The sequence below is a fragment of the Chelonoidis abingdonii genome, chromosome 2, assembly GCF_003597395.2.
Source record: "Chelonoidis abingdonii isolate Lonesome George chromosome 2, CheloAbing_2.0, whole genome shotgun sequence".
In the NCBI taxonomy this organism is placed as follows: Eukaryota; Metazoa; Chordata; order Testudines; family Testudinidae; genus Chelonoidis; species Chelonoidis abingdonii.
This window is the reverse complement of record NC_133770.1, coordinates 155,680,067-155,698,821: the sequence shown is the minus strand read 5'-3', so window position 1 is coordinate 155,698,821 and position 18,755 is coordinate 155,680,067. Positions and strand designations below refer to the sequence as shown.

The 18,755-nt window shown below is 44.6% G+C and overlaps 1 protein-coding gene across 1 annotated transcript in view; it reads right to left on the bottom strand.

Annotated features, from left to right (window-relative positions):
• The window catches only part of LOC116816019 (pyroglutamylated RF-amide peptide receptor-like), a 93,000-nt gene extending 76,950 nt beyond the window's left edge, over positions 1 to 16,050 (bottom strand). The window contains exon 1 of the mRNA XM_032764910.2: positions 15,682 to 16,050. Coding sequence (XP_032620801.1) covers positions 15,682 to 16,024 — 343 coding nt within the window. The 5' untranslated portion in view covers positions 16,025 to 16,050. The remainder of the gene's footprint in view (positions 1 to 15,681) is intronic.
• Positions 16,051 to 18,755: the final 2,705 nt, after the last annotated feature.

Sequence of the window (18,755 nt, the reverse complement as noted above, 5' to 3'; positions counted from 1 at the left end):
ATATTTTTTTTTTTCTTTTATTTTTTTTTTTATTTAATATGATTCTACATCCGTTTGCTTTTTTGACCACCTCTGCAACACTGCCGTGGACATCTTCAGTAACAAAACTATCACGATGACGCCAAGATCTTTTTCCTGACTCATTGTAGACTAAAATTAGCTCCCCATCGGGTTGTATGTATAGTTGGGGTTAGTTTTCCAATGTGCATTACTTTACATTATATCCACATTAAATTTCATTTTGCCATTTGTTGCCCAATCACTTAGTTTTGTGAGATCTTTTGAAGTTCGTCACAGTCTGCTTGGTCGTAACTATCTTGACCAGTTTAGTCATCTGCAAACTTGCCACCTCACTGTTTTACCCTGTTCTCCAGATTCATTTATGAATAAATTGAATAGGATTGGCCCTAGGATCTGACCCTGTTGGGGAACACACTAGTTACCCCTCTCCATTCTGAGAATTCACCATTAATTCCTACCTCTTTGTTTCCCTTGTCTTCTTAACAGTTCTTCAGTCGCATGAAAGGACCTTCCCTTTATCCCATGACAGCTTAATTTACGTAAGAACCTTTGGTGAGGGACCTTGTCGACGGCGGCTTTCTGGAAATCTAAGTACACTATGTCCACTGGATCCCCCTTGTCCACATGTTTGTTGACCCCTTCAAAGAATTCTAATAGATTAGTAAGACACGATTTGCCTTTACAGAAACCATGTTGATTATTGCAGTTTATGTTTTTCTATGTGTCTGACAATTTTATTCTTAACTATTGTTTCGACTAATTTGCCCAGTACTGACGTTAGCCTTACCAGTCTATAATTGCCTGGATCACCTCTAGAGCCCCCTTTTTTTTTTTCACTCTTACTTTTTTTACATACTCTTAGTGTAGGCAGGGATCTCTTGTGTTTAAAAATATTTTGGCTGGTTGTGGGTCTCTGGAGTTAATCACACTGAAACGCAACTATCCTTGTTCACACAAAGGGCAAAATCATGTTTAGCCTCATTATATCAAATGATGTAGTTAATGCATTTTCCCAGTCCAGGTAAAGCCATGTTTTAAATGGGAGCCTTGGAAACAAAAGTGGATTGATCCTTTACCCCAAAGGTTGAGTTAAATATGCCACAGAACAGAGGGTTAGAGACCACTCGTGCTGTATGTCCTTACTCAGACTGTAATCTGCTATATCAAAGTCCACTTGGTTACTCCACCAGAGAAAGGGCCCAGTCACAATTTGTCTGATCTTTCAAAGTCTCTAATACTTCCCCGAAATTGGATTTCATGGCTGGAGATACCGTGGCCAGCAAAGCAATTTGCTGACAATTTTTTTCCCCCAAATCACTGAGCAATTCTGATTCAAAGAGGATCAAAATGCTGGATAAAAACATGCTGTTCCCAGTCCAAAAGTGCTAATGGGCTTCAACAGCTTGGAGCTACTACCCCCCTGCATTTCACTCGTGACCCTCCTCCTGAGGCCAATCCAAACATTTTAACTAACACTCTCATCAAGCTGGGAAAGGTTCAGATAGAGTGAAGTTACTGTTGCCAGTATAGATTTTTGCAGCCGCCGATGTGTCCAGGGAAACAAAAATATTCTATTGGCAAAGATCAGTTGGCTTATTTATTTTTATCAATTTCCACTTTAAAATGTCATTGAGATCCTCCGACTTTTAAACCAATGTATAAAGGGCCTGATCCTGGAATGTGTATCTCCTACTGACCTCAGTTACAACCAGGGGCAAGTGACCTAAAAATAGACCCAGGCTGCGTCTACAATACAGTGATACAGCTGCAGCTACACAGCCTAGACACTTGCTTCAGCAATGGGAGTTTTTTTTCCATTGCTGTAGTAAATCCACCCCCTCCAGAGGCGGTAGCTAGAATTCTTCTATCAGCCGAGCACTGTCTACACTGGAGCTTAGGTCCCCTTAATTATGTGTCTTGGTGCTGAGAATTTTTCACACCCCTGAGTGACATAGCTAGGTCAGTCTAAGTTTTAGGTGTATACGAGGTCACAGACTGCAAAACTACTCTCACTGTTGCATCCCTTACAATATCACCAGCGAGAGCGACACAAAGGCAAGGTGAACACACAGAGAAGAAATAAATCCAACGTCAGCAGCAATACATGTGACCTGATGGCCACCTAACCTGGACCTTAGTGACCTACCCTGAAAGACTGCATTCTGAAGATTTAGGGCTCCCTTTCCAGCTCCTCTTGGTAAATTCAATTCCAGGCAGTTGTGTAAAGTAGCTACCATTGACTGTAAGGTGTGGGCGGTGGCTGGAGGGGTTCAGGGCTCACCATTTACATGCAGTGCTGGGCTCTGCGAATGCACATCAGGGGAGATGGCAGATGCCTGCTTGTGGGGTTTGAGTTAGCTGGATGTGAAGCTGAGATACAAGGTGGTAATAACTTCTCCTTGCTTTGATGTGAAGACAAAAATACCCAGACAATCTTAAATAAAGCTGCTTGAACGGGCAGGGGAGGGGGGAATGGGGAAATTTTTCTTAATTTCCCCCTTTTTATGAGGTTTTCAAAAATTTTTGCCAGCTCATATTGGGAAATCACAAAAATGTCATAGGTACTTTCCTGATTTTCCCCCGCATCACTAGTTTTGAAATTTCAAAAAATTTCAACCAGTTCTGATCTTAAGTGAGTGGATGAGATATAGGTAGGGTTAGCTCATGGAAGTAACAGGACAGGAGAGATCCTGTGAACCATGAAGCTGTGCTTTGTTGGGAGTTTGTGAAGTTTTTTAAGAACAGGTTAGACTGACACTTGCGAGGGATATTCAAGTGATACTCAGACCTCAGTGGTTCAGGCGCCAAATTAGCAATCAGCATTACCCAAAAGAGCCGTAGTCGTGTGAATTCATTGTTTCCTTTACCTACATATATTCATTCTCATGTCAAAATGACAGATCAAGTATTTTATCAAGTACCATTGGTTAATAACATAGTAGAAGCCTCCTGATTGATTAATAACTTTGGTTAATAATTCAATCTCACAGTGTTTTAATAGTGCTGCAAAGAACTGCAGGAGATGCATTCAAGAGGCACTTGTGGCTTGTGAGCCTTTGTCTGAGTGTCACTGATCTGGGTATACTTAATTCGGCCTCAGCGTGGGGGAGGGATGGACTTGATGACCTCTTGAGGTCCTTCCAGCCCTACGTTTCTATGATTCCCTGAGCCTAAGAGCTAGTCTACACTAGAAAAATTATGCCAGTATAACTATGTCAGTAACGGGTATGATTTTTTACTGATATAGCTAAACCAGTAAATGTGCTAACGTGGATGCATTTATACCTGTATAAAAGTGCCCTATATTATCATAGCTTATTCAGCTTATTCTCCTTCCCCCGGAGGAATAGTTATACCACAGTAAGGGAGATAGCCCAAAATAGCTATTCTGCATTACCTCTCCTTGTGGACATGCTATTCTGCACTGAATGCATTTGTTCAGTTTAGTTTAGTCCACTTTGGAATAGGTATTGTGCTTTAAATTCATACCCTAACTTATTCTGCACTACTTTCCCCATGTAGATAAGCCCTAAGACAGAGAAGAGAAATATGAAGACCAGAAGAAAATATATCATAACCAATACCAGCATTGTTCCTGCATAAGCATTTTTCCCCAAAACATTTCTATAAAACATCGGGTTCTGCTTTAAAAAGATATTTCCCCTTGCTCAGTTGAATTGAGACAGGATATTTCAGAGGCACTAGACATTTAAACTAACCAAACAAAAATAGCATGTACTTTTAATATAACACCTGGAATTTGTATAAAAGGATAATTACTTTCAGAGCCTCTGGAGCACTGGCTCAGCCCAATAATTATATAAATCAAACTTAAAATAATATTAATTGAATTAGAGTCCTTGATTGTCACTTAGTGCCAGAGCCAGGCTGGAGGGGATACGTTGCCTGAGACACTAGCTGGAGGCAGCCTAAAGAGGTCAGGAGAAATAATAATGCCTTCCAGGGATGCTGGAGGAGGTGCCCTCTCTGGTAGCCTTTGCTACCCTTCTACGACTCGATTGTTTCCCAAGGACACAGTCTCAATTCCCTTCTTGCTCAAGGGAAATAATAGTTTTGCAAGCAGATTTACCAGCAACAATTCCCTCTGTCTCTCTCATGCACACAGAGAAAACAAACAAACTGCACGAGTGAACCAGTGCCAAAGAAAATGGGTCTCCCCTGGGGACTAAGTGGATTTTTATGGATTTTAGAAAAGATGTAAAAAATTGTTCTCAGTGAGGACAAGATGCAGTTCAGGAGAAGATCTACAGGTCAGGGAGGAACCAAAAGTAAGTTCTTTCATTAAACAGTAGCTGCAATGCATGTGCTATAGCAAAACTTATGGTGCAAGGATCTGAGGCTCAGGGAACGGCAGGTGTGCATCGTAATTGGATGTGTGATTAGGCAGGAGAGGGAAGCAGATAGGAGGTGTGGAGAGTGTGTTCAAGCTGAAGAACTGATTGAGATGCTGAACTTGGCATTCAGCAAAAGACAAGCTGAGTTACATATCTCTGAGCTGCGGCCTTTGTTACACCCACATCTGTTCCCTCTTTCAGTGGCACTTGTCAGCGTAGTATCCGAATATCTTGCAAGGTTAAAGGTTCAGCCTTTACTCCTAGAATATGGGGCTCTGCTCTTTGGTTTCTCCCAGCGAGAGAGCTGGTGATTGGTTCCTTCTAAATTGGGGCAAGGCTATTTTCAGAATTCCTGAGCGCCTGCAGTTCCCGTTGAAGCTGACGTGCTTAGCAACCCTGACGAACTAGGCCCTGACTATTATTGCTCGGGGAAACTTTAGTTGCAACGATGTCTTACGCCATGTATCTTCAAGGCAGTGAAAATTGAGTTTGGCCTCTTCTCCTGCCAACATTTGATGCCCTGCCCCCTGGCTGTCACGACTGGTGTCCTTTGAACTCTGAGATCCCTTTTTAGACTCCCTTCTTATTACAATTATGTTAAGAGTTTTATAACAATTTGTCTCATTGCAATAGGTATTGGAGAGAATCTAGATCTGTTAGAGAGTGGAATAGTTTCTCCAAGGGAATAATATTTGTGGTTTGCAGTTATCTAGCACAGTGCAGCAGGGATTTGAGAGCACTTGGAAAACATTGATGAATCTAGCCTCACGACACTGCTGTGAGAGAGGGAGGCGTATCCCATTTTATGAGGGGAGAACTAAAGCACAAAAAGGTGATGTGATTTGGCCTCACAAGGGGCATGTTTCACCATTTCCCTGTGCCTTGTGCAGTTAAAATGCTGCCAGTCTGATTTGCTAGTGTGTTACTTTGCACTGGTGCAAATGATCCCCAAAAGTGCAGGGTAAGTGGATCAGGCCCAGGAAGTCTGTGATTAGGGAAATAACAGAACTTCTAGTATTGTGCCTTACCTACCCTTCCTCTTCTCAAGTGCTAGATACCCCAACACTTGAGTGACTGAAAATCAGACTAGATAAATTATGGGATGGAATAGCCCCACATTCCACAATCCACAGATGGCACTAGAATAAGAGTTCCTGGTCGTGGGAAATATAATTGATCCTCGGTCATTCTTCTTAGATATAAGGACCAGAGAAGATTTCCAGGATTTGCTCATTTAGAGCAATACTTGCGATGATTCAGATGAAACACCAGCTCCTGAGACTCATTTACCACCCTACAAATGCACATGGTCTGCATGATTAAACAGGAGAGAGCTGTGTTTCCACATATGAGATGCATCACCTCATTTAGTAATAAACAGAGAGCAAATTGGCTGGAAGCTACTTTCTGATGATGCACTCAGAGCAATAGGGAGAAAAAATCCCGATTTGAAACGTATTATACAAGAAAACAAGTACAGCCTGCAGACTTTCCAGCCTCAAATTTGGAGAAGGGGAGGTCTCTGCAGCCCTAGAGTCCCCTCCATTAGAGGACAGAAGCAGAGAACCCCGATGGCAGGAGAACCTCCAGTCCAGCATGTGTCCATTAAAGGAGCCTCTCAAGGAGCAATCCCTCATACTGCATAGGGAGTGCAGAAACTCAGAGCATGGATTCCTAGCATCCTGCTCCAGAATACAGCACAGCCGCAGTGGTTCAGTTGTGCTTGGGGCCTTTCTGGACTGGAGGATGAGCAAGCGGCATGTGGGATACAATGGATGGTTTAAGATGTTCTCCTAATGCTAGGTTATCTCCATTTTTTCCCACCTCTGGATTAATATGAAAAGTGTGTGTGTGTGTATTTGTGTGTGTATATATATATAAATAAAATGCCTAGCTACACATACACACCAGATATTTCTCTGGGGTAAACTGGAATTATTCTATTGATTTCATTGGAGTATACTGGTTTACCCTAGCTGGGGATCTCACCCATATACCTTTTGTAGAGAAGGCTACAAAGCCCTGATTAAAATATAAGGAATTCTATGATTTTCTATGTGCCTTAAGGGATGAGAGAACCGATAATGAAAACAAGAGAAACTGTTTTTCCAGTTGCTAAAGAACAGATCATAGCACTGAGCACTATTACAGTTGGAACTACTGCACCATTGATCAAAGATATTAAAAGTGAGAGAAAACAGCTGAGTCTTTCCTCTGCAGCAGGAAACCTTGGCACAGGTCATTCCAGCTTAAGATCAACACGAAGAAAACGTTTTGCAGAGGACTGAGGAAAAGAGGAGAAACCATTTAAAGCTGATGGATGGGACTTCGGGAAACACCGGAGAATGAAAGAATTATTGAGATGATACTGAGAATGTGGAATTCACTCCTGTGCAGAATGCCATCGTAAGGACTTGCGTGGTGCATAGAGTTCTGTATGGGGTTGAATTTTACCCAGGGGTTTTTGATATAACTTGGATGAGAAAGTGAGGATCTCAGTCAGGGTATTATGCTTATGCTGTAACCAGGGGTCAAATGGCAGGTCATGTAGAAGTCCCTGTGCTAGCTTGCTAACAATAGAAGTGAGGATGCAGAAGTGCAGGCATCAATGCGGGCTGCACAAGTGAGTACATATGTGGAGGCCCAGGTGGGCTTATTCAGCCAGGGTGTGGCATCTTCACTTCTATTGTTAGTGAGCTAGCTAGAGTAGAGCTGGCCTGGGTCATCGACATGGGCTGCCATTCACTCCCCCGACTGCAGTGTAGAGGTACCTTTCAAGTAGAGATGAAGTGTACTGAGGTGGGCAGGCAAGTACACAGGGTGGCCTAAGTGGGAGTTCATAATTATTTCAATAGAGGGAAACAGAACCAGGGGATCATGTCATGGAGATTAATCATTTTCCTTTCCAGAAAGTGCCATTACACAATAAGAAGGCAGCAATGGCAGAGAGCCATGTTAAACATGGATCAAGTGCCTGGGGTTAGAGGAGCATTTTCTAAAAGTGCGACTGGACAGCTTCTGCTTTACCCTGTCAACCAGGGGCTGAAGTGCTTTAGGAGACGACTTCAATGGATGCTGCCCTAAACATGGCACAATTCAGCAAAACGTTTATGGGCTTAAGTCCACCCCATTCAGCAAAGCACTAAAGCGTGTGTCTTAAGTATAGGCATGTGTCTTAAGTCCTACTGAAGTCAATTAAGCTAAAGGTTCAAAATATGCTTATGCTTTTTGCTGAATGATGTGCTGCTGAATTCAGGACTATGATAAGGACCTATATGTGAGGATTCCCTGTTCTTGTTGATCAGCAGCCAAATTCTGTTGTCTCAATCATGTAAATAGTCCCATTAACTTAAATCCACAAACCATCTTGGACTTTTCTTAATTATCTATCTTTAATCTGGAATTAAAAGAAAATATAAAAATAGAATATAGCCATCTAGAAAAGTGATACCAGTCTGTTACCGTATCTGCAATGCTGAAAAGCCCTGGAGGCTTATCCAAAGGAAATATTGAGGGAACATTATTTGCAGCAAAATAAAACAGCAGTAACACCAAATAATTACATGGATCAGAAACAAGCCCAGGGAGAAACCAAAAATCCTGATCATGTTGAAACAACTGCTAGAAATAGAGGAAGATCTGGCAAACAAGAAATGTCAATTAGTCATAGAGATCTATGCAACTCTAGGACAGGAATCTGAGACGAATTCTAGCCTGCCTTGTCACCAGATCAGAATTATCTATTCATCACTCTGGTGAATGAATCAAGCCCCAGAATAGAATAAAAAGATGTAGTGAGTTACTCACATGGGCAGCTACTTAAAATGAAAGGTGAAAGTGAACGATGCATAAACATAAAATGTGTTCTTACTTCCCATACTGCCTAGACAAAGAAACAAATACAGTTTTTCTCTCCATGATTCATCCCTGAAACAAAATGAGTGGAAAGATAAGCAACACAGGCAGTTTTTTGGGTGCAGTTCTCCCTCATTTGCACTGGAGTAAATCAGGAATAGCTCCGTTATGATCAGTGGAGTTGCAGACGTAAACTCGTGTACATCAGGCCCTTTAAGGCAATTAACATTGTCACTATTAAGCAGAGATTAAGGGGGAACATTGTGTCAAGGCACTCCCCAGGGTTGACTGGCATCTTGGCCCCAGAAGTGGGGATGAACCGGGGAGCACAGACATGAGTATCTACTGGAGTGGCTGGGATTTTTTTGACTGTGTTTTTTTTTCATTGGAAAACACCAATTTGTCAAAACAAGAACATTTGGGGGAAACATACCTCTTTCCACCAATGTTCATGATGAAGGTTTCTCACATCCGGGATGGAATTTCTGTGGGGAAGGAGAGGGACCCCAGAATAGCTAATAGCCTAGTGGTGAAGGTATTGACGCAGGTTGGGGGAGACACTGACTCAAGTCCCTGCTCTGTCTGATTTGGACTTGCCCTAGCCATATACATGCTCTTTCTGATTTGGAGCAGAGTCTTGAACTTGGGTCTCCTACATCTTGTATGAATGCCCTAAACATCAGTCTCTGAGTCTGCCTCAATGAATATTTCATTATTTATACAAAGTAGAACAGTTCCAATGGGAGAGACTGACTTTCTACCCCAGTGGTTAAGGCTTTCACTGGAGATGTCAAAATTCTGCTTCAAGTTCCTGCTTCAGATCAGGCAGAGCTAGGACATAAACCTGTTTCTTCTGCATCCCAGGTGAATGGTGTTATTCTGATCTTGCTGGGGTCTCTTTCTCCCTCTCACATTTTTTCCATCACTTTCAAAAGGTCTCAGTTTTTGTTCTAAATGAGAATGAAAGAACAAAAGCTCAGCATTGTTCACAAAATGGAATTCTTGTTTGCCAGCCAGCCCTAGCCTCTACAGCTATAGCTGAAAAGCCAGGCTCTGTAGCTCTGGGCTGTAAAAGCCCATATCTTCTGTGGACCAGATACAGAGGAGTACATGTATAACACACACTGCTACAGGTTTCAGAGTGGTAGCCTTGTTAGTCTGTATCAGCAAAAAGAATGAGCAGTACTTGTGGCATCTTAGAGACTAACAAATTTATTTGAGCATAAGCTTTCATGGGCTAAAACCCACTTCATTGGTTGCATGCAGTGGAAAATACAGTAGGAAGATATATATACACAGAGGACATGAAAAAATGGGTGTTGCCATACTAATGGATGACCATTTCTTAACTCAAAAAGTTGTGCAGCCAGTATGTGGAAACTCTTTATTAGACCTTGTGTGACAGGTTAGATCACAGAACCCCCCGGTTTCATTAATACCTGGGGGAGCAAACAACTGTGCATCTCTCTCTATCAGTGTTATAGAGGGCAAACAATTTATGAGTTTACCCTGTATAAGCTTTATACAGGGTAAAATGGATTTATTTGGGTTTAGACCCCATTGGGAGTTGGGCATCTGAGTGTTAAAGACAGGAGCACTTCTGTTAGCTGCTTTCAGGTAAACCTGAAGCTTTGGGGCAAGTAATTCAGATCCTGGGTCTTTGTTGGAGCAGACGGGAGTGTCTGGCTCAGCAAGACAAGGTGCTGGAGTCCTGAGCTGGCAGGGAAATCAGGCTAAAAGAAGTCTTGGCACATCAGGTGGCAGCTCCCAAGGTGCTTTCTGTGATCCAACCTGTCATACCTTGTCTTAACAAATAAAGAGGAACTGATTATAGAACCAAAAATTAACAGTAATTTAGGTACAAATGATCATAACTTGATCACATTTATAACCTAAAAATATGCTCTAGGAATTATTTCTATATTTTGTGCTATACAGGAGGTTAGACTAGATGATCACAATGGAATATATGGGTATGTCTGCTCTACAAAATTAGGTCCATTTTATTTAAGTCGGCACTGAGCCTCCGATTTAAGCAAGTCAATTTTACATGTCCCCACTATGCTCATTGTGTTGGCAGAGCACATCCTCACTAGCAGGGCTTGGATCGACTCACGGAGCGCTGCACTGTGGGTAGCTATCCCAGCATACACATAGCCAAATAGAATGTTGGGTTGGGCGTGCACTGCCGCATGGGACCAAAACATTTGTGCGGGTGGTTATGGGAACATGGCATTAGCCTCCTATGATGCACTTACCTCCCTCCCTCCCTAAACTCAAAGGCAAACAAACCGCACCTTTTTCACGCCTTTTTCCCTAAGCCTGGGTTACCCGTGCAGACGCCATAGCACAGCAAGCATGGACCCTGCTCAGCTGTACACTGTTGTTGTGAGCATTACAAACACCTCATGCCTTATCCTGCAGTATTTACTCAGCCGAAGCAGGAGCCAACATGCAGAATAAAGTGATGCCATGCAAGCAGCCCTGCTGGAAGCCCTGGAGCAGAGCAATTTGCAGATGCTGGCAACAGTCACACATCACATTGACATGGTGGAGCACCACTTCTGGGTCTGGAAACAAGCACTGACTGTTGGGATCACCTAGTTATGCAGCTATGGGATGATGAGCAGTGACTGTAGAACTTTTGAATGCGCAAGGCCACTTTCATGGAACTGTGCAAAGAGCTTTCCCCAGCCCTGAAGCACAGCAATACTAAAATGAAAGCTGCTGTGACAGCTGAGAAGCAAATGGCAATAGCTCTGTGGAAGCTTGTAATGCCAGACTGCTACCGGTCATTGAGGAATCAATTTCGAGTGGCTAAATCTACTGTGGGATAGTGACTTTGGGCAACATGCAGGACATAGTGAATGATTTTGCTGCGATGGGGTTTCTTAACTGTGGTGGCGCAGTAGGCAGAATGCATATCCCTATCTTGACACCAGACCACCTTGCCAAAGAGTACATAAACCGAAAGGGGTACTTCTCAGTGGTGTTGCAAGCACTGGTGGATCACAGGGGCCATTTCAGTGACATCAACGTAGGATGGTCGGGAAAGGTGCATGACGCACACATCTTTAGGAACTCCAGTCTGTTCAGAAAGCTGCAAACAGGACCTTTCTTTCCAGACTGCAAAATAACCATTGGTGATGTTGAAATGCCAATCATGATCCTGGGAGACTTAGCTTATCCCTTGCTCCCATGGCTCATGAAGCCATACACAGTCAGCCTGAACAGCAGTAAGGAGTGGTTCAACCATAGGCTGAGCTAGTGCAGAATAGTGGTGGAATGTGCCTTTGGATGTTTAAGAGCCCGGTGGTGTAGTTTGCTGACTATGTTAGACCTCAGTGAAAGCAATATCCCTATTGTCATTGATGTGTGCTCCATAATATCTGTGAAACAAAGGGAGAAAAGTTTCTAGCGGCATGGGCATTAAGGCAGATCGCCTGGCAGCCAGTTTTGAGCAGCCAGACACCAGGGCAATAAGAAGAGCACATTGAGGCACACTGTTTCTGTGAGGCTTTGAAAATTAATTTCATCCATGACCCACAGTAATGTGACACTTATGTGTGTTGTTCCTTACCTAGCTGTCCCCTTCATTGCATGTCCTCCCCTGTAAACTCCTCCCCCACTAATCACTGTGTGCTGAATGAATAAAGAACCTTTTCTCCTCAATCCATTTATTTTTTGTGCTCACAAACACAGAGAGACAGCAAAGATAACCTGGGGCTAAGGGGCTGATAACACTGGGGGGCAGGGGACATAGAGGGAGAAACTAGGACAGCTTGCTTACAACTGCACTGCAATAACAATCAAAGGTGCTGGAATGGGTGCCTTCTGGTACTTGTACTCTCCCCTGGAGTTGAGTGCAAGGAATACCAGACCTCCCCACCCCCGCTGTATCCTAGGATGTCTGGGAGAGGAGAATGTGGAACTTGGTGATGAGGGAAGCAGGTTCAGCATAGGCTGCAGTGGGACTTTAGTGTCCAGCTGGCTCTCTTGAACCTCAACCAGATGCCTCAACTTGTCTGTTTGCTCCCTCATAATCTGCACCATCTCATCCTGCGTGTCACACCTGTGTTCCCTGCATGCTCTCCAGTCCATGTAGTCATTGTGCAGTCTGTCAGACAACGCAATCCTCCATGTGCTGAGCTCTGTCTTGTCACTCTCGGAGGTGCACATTAACTCACTGAACATGTCTTCCTGAGTCTTCTTTTTCCACCTTCTAATCTGGGAAAGTCTCTGGCCTGGCATGGAGGATGCACCGGTGGATAAGGTTTCAGCTGCAAAGAATACAAAGCACAAGGTTAGCATTGACAGTGCATACATTGTTTCTGGTGCAAAGTTAAATCTTTTTATAAAAGAAACACCCCTCAATGCACTTCCCTGCAAGCCACAACATAAGCAGAACTGCTGACTACTGCAAGAGTCGGTTTGCTACTCCAGCCATGGTAAGGCCATGAGGCATGGATGAGAGATCTTGTGCTGCATCTTTTATTAAGAAATCCTTGGGATCAATAGTTCCAACCTCAGCACAACCCCCTTTCCTATAGCAACCTGGATGGTGCTTAAGGACGGGCACCAGCATAAAGCCTCGCAAATAGTTTCATTGTTACAAAAGCAGCACCTGGTTGGGGTGGAGGGGAGATGAACAGGAAGTGTCACCCCCCTCGCACTTCTTTAAATGCCGGCTGCAATATGTAGTGATTCATTCCAACCACAACTGGGGCAAGCTCGGGAAAGTGTGGTTATGTGACCCAGAATTCGCCAAACACGGGTGGATTACTTATCAAATTGCTTGTGGTTTAAGGGTTAGCAATGAAAACTTCCCCTGTTTCCCCTAGGTAACCATATGCGATATCACTCTCCTGACGGTAATGGAGGCGGAAAGGGAGCAGATGCTACAAGTGTCTGGGTACAGACTTGGTCCTTATGCTGCAATGCTGTGTGCCACAGTGATGCCAGAAGAATTAATACTGGAGTGGAGCAGGAAAGTGTCCTACCGTGGTAGATAAAATAAGGCAGCCCGTCCCAGAAACCTTCTGCAAAGGATTGCAGAGTACCTCCGTGAAAAATTCCTAGAGGTCTCCATGGAAGATTCCCAGGCCATCCCCAGGCACATAAATAATCTCTTTCGGAGTGCACCTTCTGCATAGCTGGAATGGTTTCTAATAACCACTATCCCAATTTTTAAAATCAGATTCAACATTTAAAATAATAGCATGTAATCCCTACAGTATGATTGGAAGTGTGTACTCACCGGAGGTGCCTTCCCTAGCATCATGCTCCGCCACCAACTGGTCCTGTGAGGGGATGGGCTCCAGAGTTTAAAAAAAGTTCTTGGCTTTCGGGGAGCATGGATTCTCCACTTGCCTGCTGCACATTCTCCCCCTCCTCCTCTTCTTTGTCAACAATGTCCTCCTTGTTGTTGCCCAAGGTCACCCGGGGCTCGTGGGAGGTATCCACAGAGCATTTTGGGGTAGTGGCGGGGCTGCCACCTAGAACTGCATACAGCTCCTCATAGAAGCAGCATGTCTGTTGCTCAGAACCAAAGTGACTGTTCACCTCCCTTGTCTTCTGGTACACTTGCCAAAGCTCCTTTATTTCCATGCGGCACTGCTGTGTGTCCCTGGTGTAGTGCTTCTCCCCCATGCCCCATGCAATTTTGGCATAGATATTAGCATTTCTTCTGTTGATTTGGAGCTCTTCCTGCACAGACTCTTCTCCCCGCACAGCAATAAGATCCACCACCTCCTGTGTGCTCCATGCTGGAACACGTTTGCGGCCTTGAGCATTCATGGTCAGCTGTGCTGATGAGCTCTCCATGACAATCAAACAGGAAATGAAAATACAGAAGTTCCCAAGGCTTTAACAGGTGGGTGGCTGTTTCCTGTGTACCTGGCAGAAGTGCAGTGGAGTTGAAAGTGCTCTCCAGAGTGGTCACAGCAGAGCACTGTGGGACACCTCCTGGAGGCCAATTCCTTTGAATAACCCAGCACAGTGTCTACACTATCCCCATGTCGATGCTTGGATGTTGACTGAAGCACTACGCCTCTTGTGGAGGTGGAGTACAGAAGTTGACTTTACAAGCCCTTTAGGTTCACGGAAGGGACTCGGTAGTGTAGGCACATTATTAACTTGACCTAACACGGCATATGTTGACCTAACTTTGTAGTGTAGAACAGGCCTGTGAATCTAAGAGGATGCACTGGAGTCTGGTTTTAGTGATGACATTCTTCTAGTTGATCCTGTAGTGATTATTCAGTTACATATCTATTTAATTTTATGACTAAGATTTTGCCCCTCTGTCCAACCAGTGGGGCATTCAGATTTTAACAATCAGATTGGCCACATTTTCCCTGGTTTTCCCTCATGTGTTCAAAGGAAAATATTTTTTGACGGGAAGCAGCAACTAGAAAATCTTACCGCTTGGGGGGCATGTCACTTAGAACCAATAGGAATGCGACTGAACTCACTCTAGTCTTGCCTAATGAAAACTTCACTTCTAGGCCCATTTGTGAAGATCCCCATGGGATGTATCTTGATGTACTGATTCAGTTATCATATTCTTGTCACACCTTGTGTGCATAGCTTGATTTCAGTGGGTATTGATCACCCTTTGACTAGTGTACTGGTGATTATTTACTCCTCTTCTCTGAATGTCAAAGCATGCCACATTTTCTTTTGTATGACTAGGTAGCATATAACACAAAGAGGTTAATATATGAGTAGGGCTCATAGGCACTCTGGTAATACAAATAAATAATAATATAACAACACCATAGCCACATACATGCAAATTTAAATGATAAAATGTGGATACTAGCATAACCTTTTATACCCTGCATAAAGGGACACTCATAACTCATTTGTGACCCAAGAATATGTTTTCTCTGTCTAAGTGACAGGTCCCTAATTGTAACTACAAAGAGAGACTCAGAAAACAATACAAACTGACAAAGATAACAGAAAATGAAGAGGTGGCAATTGCAAATTGTTTGCAAAACACAAAACAATCTGGTGCGAGTTTATTGCATTTTTATTTTTTAAAAGGTTATGTGGATTCATTTTTCTGCATGTGACCCCAATTTCTTTTAAAAACCAGAAATAGCCACAATTTATTGAGCCATTTGCACGACAGAGTTGTGACAGACTTTGCAAAAGCAATTACCGGAGTACAACTCCCTCCCACACCCAGCAGCTGATGGAATGATTTGTTAAGTGTGGAAGGAATTGAATTATTCCAACAGCTTTTCAAATGATTCCGCTTACTCAGCTAAAGAGAAGGAACATCTGGTATTGAAACAGACATGGACATGGTCTACAATTTGGCTATAAGGCAGGGGAAGGGACGATTGCTTAATGGAAAGTAGGCAGCCGTGGCAGGTCTCAAGCTTTGGGGAAAGAAGCAAAGGGAATGTGGGGAGGGGTGAGCCCACTTGGACAGACTTACCACCTAGCCATTCGGAGGAGACGTTCTGCAGGAGAGTGAAAGGGATGCAGAAGAAAGTGACCAGCAGGTCACTGCAAGCCAGGGAGCAGATGAAAATATTGGTGGCTGTTCTCATGGCTTTCTGCCGGATGATGATGTAGACCACCAGGCTGTTGCCCAGAAGAGCCAGTGCGAAGATGATGATGTAGAGCACCAGGAAGACAACCTTGGCACTGGGAGGCAGCTCTGGGACGTACACAAGGGGTTTGAGGCCGTAGGCGGCAATGAACTCTTCCCTGGTCATGTTGTGCTTCTCCAGGAGCCTGTTGAGCGCCTCTGGGGTCACGTTCAGTCTCCTCTCCATGGCGCGGGTCCCTGGTGGGAGCCCAGTGCATGAGAACGCCCGAGCCTTTGTCCTTGATGCTGAATCCAGGAACCCCGTGCGCTCAGGGCTGTATCCCGCTGCCTAACGCAGGACCGATGCGCTCTCCATGGTGCTGATCTTTGGAATGGCTCCGTGCCCCAGCCCTGTCCATGGTGCTGCTGCCCGCATCTGTCTTCTCTCGTGGCTGCTCAGCTCGCTTTTCACTCCATGCTGCCAAACTGTGCGCTCCGCGCAGCCAGTGAACCAAACTACAAGCGCCCTGCCGTCTGCTCCAGGGACGCAGCGTGCGCTCTGGGATTGAAATAGCACCTCCTGCCACTGCCCCCTGCGGAAAAACAAATCACCTTGTCAGGCGAAGGAGAGTTCCTGAGCAGCTGCAGTTTGCTAGAGAGTTGTGCTGCTGGACTCAGCACTGTCTTGGTCCTCTGCAGCCTGATTGTCCCTGTCTCTGTGTGTCTCTCCTTTAGTAGCCTCGCTTCTGAGCTCTGAAGACGTGAATGATGGCTTATCACTCCAGTTCTGGCAGATCAGTTTCTCTCTTCCTCCCAGGAATAGGGAGACACAGAGTAAGCCTCATTCCCATCCCTAAACAGAAATTGCTGCATGACACATTCCCATGTTATATCCCTGCACTGTGGTCTGATTGGCAAGCTGGTGGCACCAGGAGTTTCCTCTAGGGCAGAGGAGATCACAGGCAAATGACAGAGTAGGCAGCTGTCAATCCTGGCTCATTAAACATGCAGACCTCTAGACTCCAGTCAGAAAAAGAAAGCAGGCCTCGAATAATCTCTACTTTCATTTAACCTCAAATGCAGCCACCTTGGCCACATGCAGCCATCAGGGGATTTTCTTGCAGCTACAGTTTCCTGGGCAGTGATTTTTTTTCGAGGGGGAGCAGCAGCTCCTCCCCAGGGGCCACCAGCAGTGGTTGGGCCCCTCTGAGGAGACACAAGCCAGAGGAACAGGCAGCCAATGAGTTCCCCACCTTCCCAGGGGAGCTGGGGTTGAGCTTCATCCCTGGGGTGGTGGGTGGCAGGCTCCAGCCAGGAGACTTTGGGTTCTGTCCCTAGGCTTTGTCGCCTGGGCGTGGGGCTTTGTGCTCTGTTCCCTGGCTGTGTGGTGGTGGGCTCTGGCCTGAGCTCACCCCCCATCACCTCTGGCCCTGCTGCCTCCCCCAGTGCACCATCACTCTTGGCCCCCACTGCCTCTGTACCCATCTCCCCATCCAGGGCTTAATTTGTCCCAGGCTTGCCAGGGCTGAGTATGTCTGCTGTGAAAAATGATATTAACAAACATACAAATATCACTTTTCACAGCACACACACATACACACATATATATACACACACAGCAGACTATATATATAAAGAAACAAAAAGAAAAAAGACAAGAATGTTCAAAGCACCTTATTTGTGTTTCTATTCTTTTAAGGTCCAGTAAAGAACTGAGACAACTGTACATTATTTTTATTATTGAATCTGCAAAAAGCAACCCTACACAGATCAATTACTATGATTTGGACATGTATATTGTGACAGACCCAGACCAGTGAGGTGCAGGAGTCTGGTAGAGGGCAAATATACTGGTCACTGGGTGAGTAGTTTTCTGTTCCCTGAGTGACCAGAGCAGGGACTGCACTAGGTAATAGGTACCTGCTAGACCAATTAAAGCAGACAGGCTGATTAGAACACCTGCAGTCAATCAAGGCAGGCTAATCAAGGCACCTGGCTTAAAAAGGAGCTCACTTCAGTTTGTGGTGGGATGTTGAGGAGCTGGGAGCAAGAGGTTGCAAGGATCTGAGAGCGAGAGGGTGTGCTGCTGGAGGACTAAGGAGTACAAGCTTTATCAGACACCAGGAGGAAGGTCCTGTGGTGAGGTATAGAAGGTGTTTTGAAGGAGGCCATGGGGGAGTAGCCCAGGGAGTTGTAGCTGTCATGCAGCTGTTCCAAGAGCACTATAACAGCTGCATCCACAGGCCTTGGGGGGGCTGGAACCAGAAGTAGAGGGCGGGCCTGGGTTCCCCGCAACTCCAACTCCTGATCAGACACAGGAGGAGTTGATTCAGACTGTGGGGAGATCACTGAGGTGAGCAAATCCGCCAATAAGACAGAACCCCCAAGGTAGGAGAGGAACTTTGTCCATATGTGTATATTTATTTGTTTTTTCTAAAGTTAATTAATTTTAGGAAAAATTGTCAGAGCGGCCATCAGCAAGAGTTGCGGGTGGTGCATCTGAGGCCATCAAAAATTTTGTTGTGAGAACCCCTGGGGGAGACCTCACAGTTCACTGCAACTTCTGGCCCGAGCCTGGAATTAACAAAAGCATGCACAGCTTAGTTTTAGGGCATCAAATTAAAAGTCTTAAAAGTCTCTTTAAAGGCTCCAGCCTTGAATGAACTTCCTTTAACAAACAGGCAATGGGGAGAATATTTTCCAAGCTGCATCATGAATAATCCCTACATGGTCATTGATTTTGTTTTGTTTTTAGCTTAAAGGTTTATTAATGACTTCCCCAACAAATCATTCAGGTAATTAGCTTGCTTATTGCTCTGCTATAAAGCCTGATTTGTAAAGCCATCTTCTTTATCAGCTAGTATCACCTGTAGCCTAGAGACACTGAATGCAAAACATTTTGCTCAGATGCCCTGAATCAAGGGCCCGTGTTACACCATTTCATTCCAGATTTACACTGGTGTATCTCCACTGACTTT